The sequence below is a fragment of the Copadichromis virginalis genome, linkage group LG11, assembly GCF_057382275.1.
Source record: "Copadichromis virginalis isolate Kocher_CV1m ecotype Utaka linkage group LG11, C_Virginalis_male_GT1.1, whole genome shotgun sequence".
Lineage (NCBI taxonomy): Eukaryota > Metazoa > Chordata > Actinopteri > Cichliformes > Cichlidae > Copadichromis > Copadichromis virginalis.
In genome coordinates this window covers 5,770,946-5,784,521 of record NC_140628.1, presented here as the reverse complement: position 1 = coordinate 5,784,521, position 13,576 = coordinate 5,770,946, and the positions used below count along the sequence as shown (strand labels likewise).

The following is a 13,576-nucleotide window of genomic DNA, read 5'->3' as shown; positions in this document are numbered from 1 at the left end:
TTAGCACTTTCTCTATACATCTTTCTCAAATGTTCTCTGTGTTTCTCCTTATAGGTAGCATTTAATTTATACAGCTCATTTTTGTACAGACTCCTTTTATGTCTGTGATCAGGATCATTACACTTCTTAGTTGAGTTTTTTTTCTTTGTCTTGAAGCTTTCATCAAACCTGTACATCTGCCTTTCTTTCGTCTTCTGATTTTCCTTTCGTTGTGGTAGCTTTTGTTGGGCTAATAATCTTCTCCTCATTTTTTGCCTTTCCTGTTTATTACGTTTCAGCAGTTTATCTGAGAGTTCCTCTGTTATCTTAGTTGAACTGGAGGCACTGTTTGAATCATTCTGAGGAACAGAATCTGGTGTTACCGGAGTTTCTCTCACAGAAGATGCAGAGGTTTTCTTTTCAAAATAATCAGAAGGATGTTTTTTTCCGGGAGCAGCTGTCTCATTTGAAGAATCAACTCTGGATGACATTACTTCACTGGTTAAATCTTTGGTCACAGGTTTCCGTGTCTGCTCAGTGTATATTTCGGAGTTTAATTCATGAACACGTTCATTTAAAGCTGGTGCACTTGTAGCTGTTTGTCTGTATTCGGTGGTTTGATTAGCATCTCTTTGGTCAGCAGCGTTTTCACTGTGAAACTCGATGGGCTGTAGCTCATAAGTACAGCTTGGTGCGATGCTAAACATTCTGTACAAACGTTTGATCCTGTCAATCATGTCATTAAGACGTGTGAATTTCAACATAACTGCAGTTCCACCACTTACACTTAGCGACAATGGCATACCAGTAGACTTACGTGGGTGAGGGTCAAAATATGCATATTCACCTGAAGTCAGCCTGCTAACAGCGATGACTGTTCCTCCCATGACTAGCAAAGCGTAGCGAATGTCTGAAGCCAAACACTGTAATCCCTGTTCAAGGCTCGGAAAGTGATCTGTACCATCAAATGTGCCGTAATGAGCAAACTGAGACATGTCGACTTGATACTCGTGTCTGCGGCTGGTGACCACTGAGGGAAGTTCATCGCAGGCTAGAAACACGCTGTTCACAAACCTCAGTCTGGCATCTGAATAGACGGCATGGCCTTTGTCCAACACACGGTTTAGATCTGCTCTGGTAATAAATTCATCCTCGTGTAAGAATGACAGGAAAACCAAACTGTTAGCCATACATTGCTGATTCCGGTACTTTCCATACCTAGGAGAAGCCTGGCTTCGGGAAGCACAGACGCTACTCACTCGTGGACTTTCACTGTTTGTAACCTGTACATGAGACTGTCCTGGAGCTTGTCCATCATGCTGTGTTTGTGCAGTTAGCTGGGGTTCAGTCTGGATTACCTGCATAACTTCAGGCTCTGGGACAGACACTGAGGGAACACCTTTCTTTACCACATCTGCATAAGACACTGTGGCTGTCTGAACACTGCTCTGCACTTCTGTGCTGGGAAAAGTTGAAACACACACCTTTACCTGCTCACTGCTCTGAGAAACATTCACCTGTTCTTTCTGCTTTTGCCATCTAAGCTTCTGGGACTGCGACCTTTGACTTTTTCTTGGCATTTTGCTGAAGTACAATCTGGAACTTATATGTGGTTATACACAAATATAAACAAAACTGAACCTTGAAACAGAAAAACTTATAACTCCTCAAGTTACTGTTAAATCTGAGAAATGTACTATTATACTATAAAATGTTTTTATGAATATATGAATAGATGTTAAAAAGCTGATTTGTACTCCAAACTCAAAAAATAAAGGAAATTCAAAGTTCTCTGGAAACAATTTGGTGCGTTTTATTGTACCTCTTTTAGAAACGGGGTTTCTTCAGCTGGATGTTCTGCAGCAGTCAGGAAACAGGAAGTCTGGGTCCTCAGGCACTTCTCGATGACAATACTAACTGAATACTTACACCGAGTGACAAAATGGGTTTGTCCTTAAATAATAGTACTATAAACTTGCAGTCAAATGTTATAGCCAATGAAACAGACTAACAGACTGGATCTAATTTATTATTTATCTGAATGTATGTATTACAAAATAACCAGATTATCTTATTACAAATAAACTTATAAAAAGGTGATATTTTATACAATTGATCAAAGTAAGCCAAACTAGCAGTCCAAACTAAAGTCTAATGCAAAATTAAAATGACAAATGTAGGGCTGTGTAAGTAGTTTCTACTATAAGTTCTACTGTACTGTAATTCTACTACTGTATATTCAACTTGTAATTTCCAGCAAAATGACTGAATGTGAGAGAGTTTAAAGACAGGAAAGAAAGAGCAGTGAGAGCAGAGATCTCTCAGAATTCTGTAACAGATAGATCAAGTTCTGGTAACTTGGATTTCTGCACCTGTTTTGGCGGGAAAACGTAAACAGCCTCTCTGATTGGTGGATTCAAATTCAGCAGCTCCCAGGCTGACCTAGAAACTTAGTCCTCTCTCCCTGTGTGTGTGTGTGTGTGTGTGTGTGTGTGTGTGTGTGTGTTTAGTGGGAGAGAGAGGACCCTGCCCTTATTTGACAGCATGTCATTGTAGGATTTAAATTGAACATAGTTAGACTGGTTGACTGGATTAGAGCCTGTGTTTGTGTGTCCCTCTGTGCATTTGTGTTTCAATAAGTTATTACTATTCTGCTAAATCATAGTATTTCTGGTACTTTTCGGTACTTGTGCTAAATACAGTATTTCTGCTAAATCATACTATTTCTGCTTTTCATAGGATTTATGCCTAATATAGTATTTCTGCTAAATTATAGTATTTCTGCTTTTTATAGGATTTGTGACTAACATAGTATTTCTGCTTTTTATAGGATTTGTGCTTAACATAGTATTTCTGCTAAATTATAGTATTTCTGCTTTTTATACTATTTGTTCTAAATTATAGTATTTCTGCTTTTTATAGGATTTGTGCTTAATATAGTATTTCTGCTAAATTATAGTTTTTCTTCTTTTTATAATATTTGTGCTAAAACATAGTATTTCTACTAAATGTAGTATTTATGCTTAATAATAGTATTTCTATATATTTCTGCCAGGTCCCCAGGCAGCCAATCCTCTGTGAGGACTGAGACATTCAAATTTTCAAATCAGGGCCTGCACAGTTTCCCAGCCAATCAAATAAGTGTCCTTTTACCTTGGTTTTGATGTGAAACAAAACCAAGGTAAAATTGCAGAATTTACACAGTTGGTGAAAGGTAAAAATGGCAACAAAAACCCCCCAAACAAACAAACAAAAAAAACAAACAAACAACATTTAGTTAATAAGTGCACAAGATGATTCGATGATAAATATGGTACCAATCTACAAAATACTGTCGAAATGAAGTCCACATTGTGATATATTTCAGGTGTGGAGAGTCACAGAGCTAAACAATCGATGTGCATATTTAAAGAATCAAATAAAGAACATTGTTGTGGAATAAATTACAGTGAATAATAATCACTGCCCTGCGTTAGAGAGTGACTTATGATGATGTATTAATTGGCTTAACTTTACCTCTAACAGCTTTTCACATAGTGCTGTGACCAGGGTGAAATCCATCATAAAGTAACTGTAAACAGTAGAACCATTAGCATGAATGTTATGGTTCTACTCTGATCAAAACTCAAGTCAGCTGTGTGACCTGATATAAAATGATAAAGAGGAACACATATAAATGACCTTTATGAACTTTTCAAAATGACTTTATATGTCTGACCCATTATCTATATATATTAGAGCAGATGTGGAAAACCACTGTTAGACCTACTCTATACTAACACATTGCTAGTGTGACATGTGGTCCTTTTTGCCTTTGACCAATGATATGCTGGTTACTTGGACCAGTTTAGTATTTGCTGTCACAGAGGAATGTTAACCATAAATCCAAAAGACAAAACTGAAAAAATATGTTAATTGCAAACATGTTTTTGCTTAGTAAGAGGATTGAAATTACATGGAAACTGTCACCTTAAAGCCTCATTGTAAATATCATCACAAACAGATGTTTTCCACACGGTTAACAAAGCTCCACCGCATCCAATCACTGCATATAAATCTAAAAGAAAACAACAACAAATAAAATGTAATTAACACAAGTGAAGTCTAAGGAGCTTGGAAAGAAAAGCGTCTGGACTTCTTTGAGTTCCTTGAAGACGTTTCACCTCTCATCCGAGAAGCTTCTTCAGTTCTAAGGGTCAATGGTGGAGAGTCCCAGATTTAAACCCAGTGGGAGTTTCCCCCCAAACAGGGACAAAGAACCCCCTGATGATCCTCTACCTAATCACATGAGCCAAGGTGTGAAAGTGGGTGTGGGTCCCAATCAGCCAGGGTTTCGGGTGAGCTCATTGTGAAACCTGGCCCCACCCTATCATGTGATTTCCCGAGGACAGGAAATCACCCACGCCCACTCCCAGGATGTGAGTGGACGTTACGGTGTCTGGGGAGGGAACTCAAAACTGGATTATAGATGGCAGACAGTTGGTGTCGTAAACCACCGCCTCTGTTTAAAGATGGTCGCTCACAGTGGACGTAAATGGCTTCTTTCACTCCTCCATCTGTCCAAAATGTGAACATTGGCATCCTCAAAGACTGACCTTTGTCCTTTAGATGCAGATGAACTGCTGAGTCTTGTCCCGTGGAGGTGGCTCTTCTATGTTGTGCTATGTGCTTGTGAAGTGGCTGTTTGGTCTCTCCGATGTAGAAGTCTGGGCATTCCTCGCTGCACTGTACAGCGTACACCACATTGTTAAGTTTGTGTTTAGGAGTTTTGTCTTTCGGGTGAACCAGTTTCTGTCTGAGTGTGTTACTGGGTCTGAAGTACACTGGGATGTCGTATTTGGAGAAAACTCTCCTGAGTTTTTCTGATACACCGGCTACATAGGGGATGACAATGTTGTTGTGTCTGTCTTTCTTATCCTCCCTCGCTGGTGTCTGATGTTCTTTTCTGTGAAGCTGGAATGCAGGCACACTGGACGAGCTTATTCTAAAAAATACAGAAAAAGGAACATTTTAGTTGTGTTAAGGCCTAAAAACTACAAATAAGTTATACAATGAACAATATTGAAATACCTTATAGGTGCTGCAGGCCATATAACCAGAATCCAGAGCAATCTCACACTCACATGATGGTGAGGAAAGACATGAGCTCTGCAGTGAGGTTTGAATGTCTCAGTTGGAACACTGAAGAACTCAGAAGACAGCAATACCTGCACAGAGAGACAGAGTAGAAAAAGCATAGATTTGTAATCCATAATGTGAATTAAAACTCAAAAAGTGTCAACAAGTATAATCATTTGAGTGTGGAATTATTTATGCAATAAACAGGATTTAAATTAATTAATTGAATTAAAAAACACTGACATTTTTTTAAAAAATCAAAGATAAAGAATCATACCGCTCTCTGCTCTGAGGATCACTGAGCATCTCTGACAGGAAATACAGTTTCCTCAGTATGAGTCATCATTGATGGTCTCAGAGGTGTGTAGTGTGGCAGCATGATGATGGTCTCCAGATCAGGCAGGAGGTCAGGTGATGGGTGTGTCATCTTCTCCATTGAAGACACACTGGTATGGCAGTTCATAACACAGCAGTCTCCTTGTGGCATGTAGTTATCTGTGCAGTCCAGCACTGATGGATCAAGTTTGGCTCAGCAGTTCATGAAGATGGTGTTAAGATGTTGTTGTTTCAGCTGAGGATGGTGAAGTTTGAAGGTTTTGCCACAAAGGAGACTGTGCCGTGTCTGAAAAAATATATCTACAAAACAAGTGCTTTTAACACCACCCACCCAGCTCAGCCCCCAAGTGTCTATGTAATGCTGGTATGGGGTGTCGGTTACTAAGTCTAATTAGTACATAGGGGATGACAATGTTGTTGCATCTGTCTTTCTTATCCTCCCTCGCTGGTATCTGATGTTCTTTTCTGTGCATCTTTGCTGACTTTATAAACGCCCAATTAGGATAGCCACACGTTTTGAGTGCTTCCTTTACATGTGTGTGTTCCTTCTTTTTCCCTTCAGGCTTAGAGGGAACATGTTCTGCCCGGGGGGGGGGGGGAGAGGGATGTGTCCTAATTACTCCAAGTTTGTGTTCCAGAGGGTGATGGGAGTCAAAGAGGAGGTACTGGTCCGTGTGTGTGGGCTTCCGGTAAACTTCGATGTTGAGTTTGCCGTTCTCTTCAATGTGCACAGCGCAGTCCAGGAAAAGCAAACAGTCGTCCTTTGTGTCTTCCCTGGTGAACTTGATGTTTTTATCCACGGTGTTAATGTGTGCAGTGAAGGATTCCACTTCTTGCCTTTTGATTTTGACCCAGGTGTCATCTACATATCCGTACCAGTGGCTGGGTACTCTTCCTTTGAAAGAGCCAAGAGCCTTCCTTTCCACTTCCTCCATGTAAAGGTTGGCTACAACAGGTGACACAGGGGAACCCATGGCACAGCCATGTTTTTGTCTGTAGAAACCCTCGTTGTATTTGAAATATGTAGTGGTGAGGCAGAGGTCTAACAGTGTGCACATCTGATCGGGTGTGAAGTTGGTCCTGTCTTCCAAGGAGCTGTCTTCTTGCAGTCGTTTTCTGACAGTCTCCACTGCCTCTGTAGTGGGTATGCAAGTGAAGAGAGAGACTACATCAAAGGACATCATGAGAACCTTCACAGACATGACACAAGGGAAGACTTTTGATTTAATAACTAAGCTTAAAACAAGTGTTACCTTTGAATATTTGTGGGAAAAATCTGATGCTACCCCAAGAATACAAAGCCACACTGGAAATGATGACAGGCTTGCAGCCCTCTGTCTTCCTGGAGTGAGGTGCCCGATCAGTAGAAGTGAATTGACAGAAGTCAGTGTCTGTAAGAGTGGCCAAACACTGATACTCTGTCCACTTGCGTAGAGTCTAAGAAGCTGGAATGCAGGCACACTGGACGAGCTTGTTCTAAAAAATACAGAAAAAGGAACATTTTTTTTGTCTGTAGAAACCCTAAAAACTACAAATAAGTTATACAATGAACAATGTTGAAATACCTTATAGGTGCTGCAGGCCACATAACCAGAATCCAGAGCAATCTCACACTCACATGATGGTGAGGAAAGACATGAGCTCTGCAATGAGGTTTGAAGGCCTCAGTTGGGACACGGAAGAACTCAGAAGACAGCAATACCTGCACAGAGAGACAGAGTAGAAAAAGCATAGATTTGTAATCCATAATGTGAATTAAAACTCAAAAAGTGTCAACAAGTATAATCATTTGAGTGTGGAATTATTTATGCAATAAACAGGATTTTAATTAATTAATTGAATTAAAAACACTGACATTTTTTTTTTAATCAAAGATAAAGAACGATACCTCTCTCTGCTCTGAGGATCACTGAGCATCTCTGACAGGAAATACAGTTTCCTCAGTATGAGTCATCATTGATGGTCTCAGAGGTGTGTAGTGTGGTAGCATGATGATGGTCTCCAGATCAGGCAGGAGGTCAGGTGATGGGTGTGTCATCTTCTCCATTGAAGACACACTGGTATGGCAATTCATAACACAGCAGTCTCCTTGTGGCATGTAGTTATCTGTGCAGTCCAGCACTGATGGATCAGGTTTGGCTCAGCAGTTCATGAAGATGGTGTCTGAAAAAATATATCTAACAAAACACGTGCTTATAACACCACCCACCCAGCTCAGCCCCCAAGTGTTTATGTAATGCTGGTATGGGGTGTCGGTTACTAAGTCTAATTAGTGCATCAGAAAGCGGGGGCTACACCTAAAGCCCACACTTTTTGATGTCTTTGTTTATTAGCAGCTTTTTCCAGCTGCTCAGAGAATTCTGACTTGGCCTTTATCCACCCAAACCCAAACCCACCCGGATAAAGGCCAAGTCAAACTCACACACCATACCAGCATTACATAGACACTTGGGGGCTGAGCTGGGTGGGTGGTGTTAAACTGTAGTCGGGAACTTTCAGAAAACTATCCATTTACTTCTAAATCAGTTTTTATACATATTCTGTAAGCTGTACTAATGTTTTTCTCTACATAATGTATCATTATAGACATCTCTGGTAGCCTAAAGATAGTTTATAACTTTTGACATTTTTTACCTGTAAAACATGATAAGCAAAACCTCATTCATCACAAAAACTTTTGATTCTACAAAAGCTACTATAATCAAGAAAATATAATTGTCTGTATTTATTCATGTGAGCCATAATAAATACCTGCATTTATGTGGGATTTATTTATTTACTATTTCATATTTTCAAGCCCTTGGAGGGGAAGATCTCGTTTGTTGAGCTACATACGTCACAGTAAAAAGATTTAGTCATTTAAAACATGAGAATAAAAGAAATGATGTTGGTTTAATAAATGTTGCAGCACATTTCAGATCAGAGGTGCATGATAGCAGATGTTCTCTGCTCTGCATGAAGTTCAGCAATGATTTGGTGAAATGATTAATAACATTGCAATAAGAAAGGGTCTTCTGACAGACAGAGTAGGGAAGACCCTTTTTTCAATGAAAAATCTTTTTCATGCTCTACAATCAGTAAACTCTGTAACAAACATGATCTGTAATTGTTTCAAAACTCACCAGACGACTTCATGATTGGCTCGAGGACAGGACACAAAAGACAGGGTTGTGGTAACTGTAATATGATCTCAGAACACCTGAATACAGACATTTCTGTGGCTGAGAAATAAAAATGAGGTCAAGCAGGGTGTTCTTGTCTGTAGTGGCAGAAGTGATCAGCTGTGAATACCCTCTCGACTGAAACTGCTCCAGAATCTGTTTTCTTCCACTCTGCAACTGGTTCTCATTAAAATCTCCACACACAATGATTGGGTGACAGTCCATTATTTCAAGTGAATCTAAAAGACTTACCAGGTTTTGCATGAATGGTGTCAAACTGTAGTCAGGGGGTCTGTACACAACAGCAATGAGCGCAGGGAATGGAGCCTGAACCTTCAACACTAAAAACTCAAGATCAGTGACATTATGCAGATACTGTTTTACCTGAACCTGAAAATGATTCCTCAAATACACAACAACTCCCCCACCACTTCTGCTGGCCATGTGAGGAAAGTTTGTGTAGGACACATGTCTGTTGCGTTTGAACATGGTGTAGCCATCCAAATGAAGACTGTCTGCAACAAAGGAGCCTTGAAGGTGAGACTCAGTGAGACACAAAACATCTGCTAAACACATTTCATGATGACTCTTGATGTCACTGATGTGAGATGGCAAACCCTCCGTATTGTGATGGATCAGTGTAAGAGTGTCAAGTCTGCTGGCTGTTTCTCTGACCTGAAGAAGAGGCATCATTTCCTCAACACTGGCTTGTCTCATGGTTTGGAGCGCTGCAGTTACCTCGGGATTGGCGTAAATCTTTTTCTCATCCAAGTCCTGCAAATAGAGTCCACTGAGAGACGTCACCCTGCTGAGAGCAACGTAAGCCATACCTGGTTCAAAAATGTTCTTCATTGAAACTACAGCTGTCTGTGTTGTAAGACCCTGAGTTTTGTGAATTGTGCAAGCGAATGCTAGCTTTACAGGAAACTGTCTGCGTACCGCTCCTTTAAACTTCAGACTCTCCTCTGCTCTCTCAATGTAAACAAGATCATCAGATGCTGCATTAGCACTGCGGTTGTGTCTCATAGGCTGCCGGTTGTCCATCCTGAGCCCCAGTTTAATTATGTGTCCATCATTTTCAGATCTCACCACCTTTACCAGTATACCAAAAGCACCGTTGACTAAACCGTTTAGTGTGTCCAAGTTTCTGGTCAGCATGACTCGAGCTCCTTCAGCAACATTCAGAGTGTCAGGTAAATCATTTCGCCCACCTGTAAATGGTTTGTCTCTTCGTTCCATTCTGCCTGTACATTTATCCTTCTGGAAATCGTCTGCATTGATGATTATGATGTTTGAATGAAGCTTCTTCAGGGTATCTGTGTTGTGGGATTCCACATTCTTGTTGGTGGCATAAATGTGTAAGACCTCAGTTGGACATTCTTCTGGTGCAGTCACAGCCTGTGACAACAAATCTCTGTCGCACTGAGAAAGCTCATCTGTCTTTTCTTTGACTCTAATCCTGTTCAGCATCTCTGCAAAGGCCACATCATCTTTCTGACGCATGATCTCGGTTAGAGTGATCATCTGAAAATGCTCCTGCCATAGGTCAATCTGTTCTGGATCGTAAACACAGAGAGGTTTAGACTGTCGCACTGGTGGCAGCTGGTAAAAATCTCCAACAGCTAAAACTGACATTCCACCAAAAGGTCTCTGAGTGCCTTTGATTTGTTTCAGTCTTGCATCCACATAAGCAAAAAGGGGTTTTGAAACCATTGAAATCTCATCAATAACAATAATTTCAGCATTCATCAGCTCAGATCTGATTTCATCCAGTTGGTTACCAAGTCCTTGAATGGGTGGTTTCAGACTCCTGGGTAGTTTGAGTAGGGAATGTAATGTAGAGCCATTGATAGAAAAAGCTGCTGTCCCGGTAAATGAAGTCAGTAAAACAGTTGGATTTGATATGTCAGCTTCTTCTGCATTAGCAGGCAGTCTGCTCAGGATCTTTGATGCTTCAGAATGAATACACTTAATCAGATGTGACTTTCCAGTTCCTGCACCACCGTTGATATAGAAGAAAAATGGATCTGGGTTCAAACCACAAACTCGCTGAATACACCAGTCTCTTATGGCATAGAACACGCAGGCCTGCTTCTGGTTCAGATTCTGATACATTACACGTACCACGGCTGGATCTACTGCAGGTTGTTCTCTGACGGCTCTGATCTTTGTTACAGCATCAGACTGACGACTGTAGTCGGGAACATTCTCCTGTTCGTTCTCATCATCAGAATGTCTCTCAGGAAGATTCTCATCGCATTGCAGCCTCACAACTTCAGATTCAGGAGCCAGATTACACCATTCATCAATCACAACATCCCTATTTTGTTCAAACTCTTCCAGTGCACTCTCAATATCCTCAGAGTTCTTCTCATACTTGTCTTTATTTCTTTTCACAACCCTTTTCACAGACTCACTGTGGTCTGAACATGGAAGTCGTACAAAACCTGAGTTGTAGAAGGACTGATAGGTTTGGAACCCTTGTGGTTTCAGTTCCTGCTCTGATCTGTGTGGAAGGTAAAGTCTCAACAGTCGACCATAATATTGCTCAGGATCTTTTTCCTGTGAACAGTGGTAATACCTGATTATAGCTGGTTTATCATTCTTTCGCCTTTGTACAAATCCAAGCTGGTTTAGAAGAGGAAGCACATCTTTTCCTTCATTTGGACCACTCACCAACCTGCACAAGGCAGCAAAATCAGCCAGTGACATTTCCTCATATTCTGGGGTCTCAGGTCTGCATTTGTATTTATCACTCAAACTTGTCATCCAAATATTACAACTGTCGTGTGTTGTGCTTTCCAGGAAGCTCATGGGCCGACTCATTTTTACTGGGTTATCATCTGTTGGTACAAATACAACACTGCGGGAACATTTTTTCATTTTTAGGCCACAGACTCGAGTCACACACTCCTGTGCGCTGATTTCTCTCTTTTTTGAGTAAGCCTGCATCACAGCTCTCATTTCATCACATTCATTGACGGTGTTCTTATCAGAGTTGTCAATAACTGTCTTCAGGTATTCAGAGAGGCCAGATTCTTTCTTTGTTATATATTTACAGAGGTATTCTATACATGAATAGGCATTCAAAATGAATGAGACATCTAAATTAGAGTTCCAGGCTTCAAGCAGGTCTGGGTTGTAATTGTTGATCCAACACTCATTTGGGTCACGTTTCAGAATCAGAGCTGTTTTCTTGTTTATGTCTTGGAGGCATTGTTCATACTCATTCATTGTCAAGTTGCATCGTGACAGAATCTGCTCTATGGTGAGGGAAGCAGCTTCAGGTTCCTTCAGCAGGTTCAACAAAGGTCTGAGTTTGGCTTTTGCAGCTTCAGTGTCTGAATCCTCATCCTGTCTCACAATCATTGTTCTTGTGGCTGGTGGTTTGGGAAACCCAAATCTACAACCAGAGTTCACACTCTTAAAGCATGTTTTTGTGTGGTTTTTGCTGTGCTTTTGTAGCTCAGTGACTTTTTTGTGCAGTTCAGGTTGCTTTTCTGGATCAGGGAGTTGAGCTGAGATGTATCTGTCCACAAAGTCACAGACAGTTTGGTCATCATCCACATCTGCTTCTACCTTTTCTCGAATCCACAGCAACATGTGTATATGTGGACTACCTCTGTGCTGGAACTCAACTCTGTAAAAGTAATCAATGATCTCACCAAGGGGCTGTGCAGGAGAAAAAAGCAAATCTCTGAACAAAGCCTCAACACGTTTATCAAACATTCGCATGGTGGTTACTGGATTTGATCTTAGAATTTCACACTTTTCTGACCAGTCCAGGGCTTCAAAATCAACCTCTTCACCTTGCTGTCTCTTTATTGCTTGAATCACTTCAGGCCATCTCATCTCAGCAGCAGAGAAAGTGACAAAGAACTGAGGTGTTCCTATTTGGCGAACCATGCTGAATAGATCTCTGGTAGTTTTCTGCCAGTAAGCTGGAGTTCCTCTGAGTGGCTGCATAAATCTGATTGCATCTTTATTTCTTACCAGCTTCTCTACTTCTGTCTTACTTTGTAACATTCCTGATGTGATTTTGCGTCCATCTTTGGTCATAGTTTTACCTTTCCTTAGCTGTATTGTCATGCTGGAATTAGCCAAATGTATTTCAGTGACAAACTGTGAGAAAAACAAGTAATTTGTGTCTTTAGCAAATCTTGCATCAATGTTGAAAAGCCTTGACTTGAAGTAAGCACTTGGTGTGAGCTTGAGACGTCTCTTTTCATCCAGTGTATTCTGACCAGTAGGAAACTGCACAGGAAATGCCATGGCTTCCAAATGAGGAGTTCTGAAGAAGCTAACAGGATTGTTTCTTTCTGCAGGAGCCACACAATATGTGTTATCAGTGAAACAGAGAATCTCTTCTGAAATGTCTACAGGCTGCAGACAACTTTCTAGAGCAAAACCTCCATTGTTCAAATCACTTTCTGGTTCATCTGGATTTTGTTCCTCTGGTTGTTCATCACAGGATTGCATATTAATATCTTGGTCACTTTGAGACTCACTTTCGCACAAAAGGGCATCTTTTTCATAGTTGTCAATTTCCATTAAATCTGCTTCATTATAATCATCACTTGCCATGCTGGCTTCATCACTGCTGTCATCATCAGGTAACGTTGGATCACAAAGCAATGCATCATCTCTGATAACAATATCTGTGTACTGTGGATGAATTTGTTTCAGTTTACGCAGAGCTTGAATGAGTTTAGACCAGGTGACAGTCTGGAACAGCTGATGGCCTTTGTAGCACAGTCGTCTTTTCAATTTCACCCTCATGATCTGTGATTGGCTTCTGATCCTCGGTAAACTGTCAACTGTTTGTTGGACCTCAGATGGTACACACACCACATTACCACGTATGAGTCTCTGTCTCCCCTTTGGAAGAGGAATAATCTTAGCAAATGGTATGCATTTGGCAATCAGATGTCTCTCCAGAATGTTGAGATCACAAAGTTCAGCTGGAATATCCTGCAGTTCTA

General features: G+C 40.7%; 1 protein-coding gene and 1 long non-coding RNA gene across 6 annotated transcripts; both read right to left on the bottom strand.

Moving 5' to 3' along the window:
- Window positions 1-1,495: 1,495 nt before the first annotated feature.
- LOC146697962 (uncharacterized) lies at window positions 1,496-2,342 on the bottom strand. Its single transcript, XR_014922955.1, has 2 exons — window positions 1,802-2,342; window positions 1,496-1,581 (listed from the first exon to the last, which is right to left on the bottom strand). It is a non-coding gene; the product is annotated as an uncharacterized LOC146697962 (long non-coding RNA).
- Window positions 2,343-3,800: 1,458 nt separating this feature from the next.
- LOC146697961 (uncharacterized) lies at window positions 3,801-12,023 on the bottom strand. 5 transcript variants are annotated; one of them, XR_014922950.1, is made up of 6 exons: window positions 7,322-12,023; window positions 6,999-7,135; window positions 6,687-6,909; window positions 5,375-6,568; window positions 5,050-5,186; window positions 3,801-4,963 (listed from the first exon to the last, which is right to left on the bottom strand). XR_014922950.1 is itself a non-coding variant. In XM_085472904.1 (3 exons), the coding sequence occupies exons 1-2, from the start codon at window positions 11,961-11,963 to the stop codon at window positions 8,999-9,001; spliced, it is 2,805 nt and encodes a 934-aa protein (XP_085329030.1). In that variant the 5' UTR covers window positions 11,964-12,023; the 3' UTR covers window positions 8,826-8,886; window positions 8,979-8,998. The 5 variants fall into 5 exon arrangements, 3 of the variants coding, with proteins under 3 accessions (XP_085329028.1, XP_085329030.1, XP_085329029.1); XR_014922951.1 differs by lacking the exons at window positions 5,050-5,186; window positions 5,375-6,568; window positions 6,687-6,909; XM_085472904.1 differs by lacking the exons at window positions 3,801-4,963; window positions 5,050-5,186; window positions 5,375-6,568; window positions 6,687-6,909; window positions 6,999-7,135 and having other exon boundaries at window positions 8,826-8,886; window positions 8,979-9,109; window positions 9,270-12,023.
- Between the last annotated feature and the right edge of the window lie 1,553 nt (window positions 12,024-13,576).

What these genes read in the sequence shown, in the direction of transcription:
- LOC146697961 (XM_085472902.1), bottom strand. Translation starts at nt 11,963, where the DNA reads ATGATTGTGAGACAGGATGAGGATTCAGACACTGAAGCTGCAAAAGCC.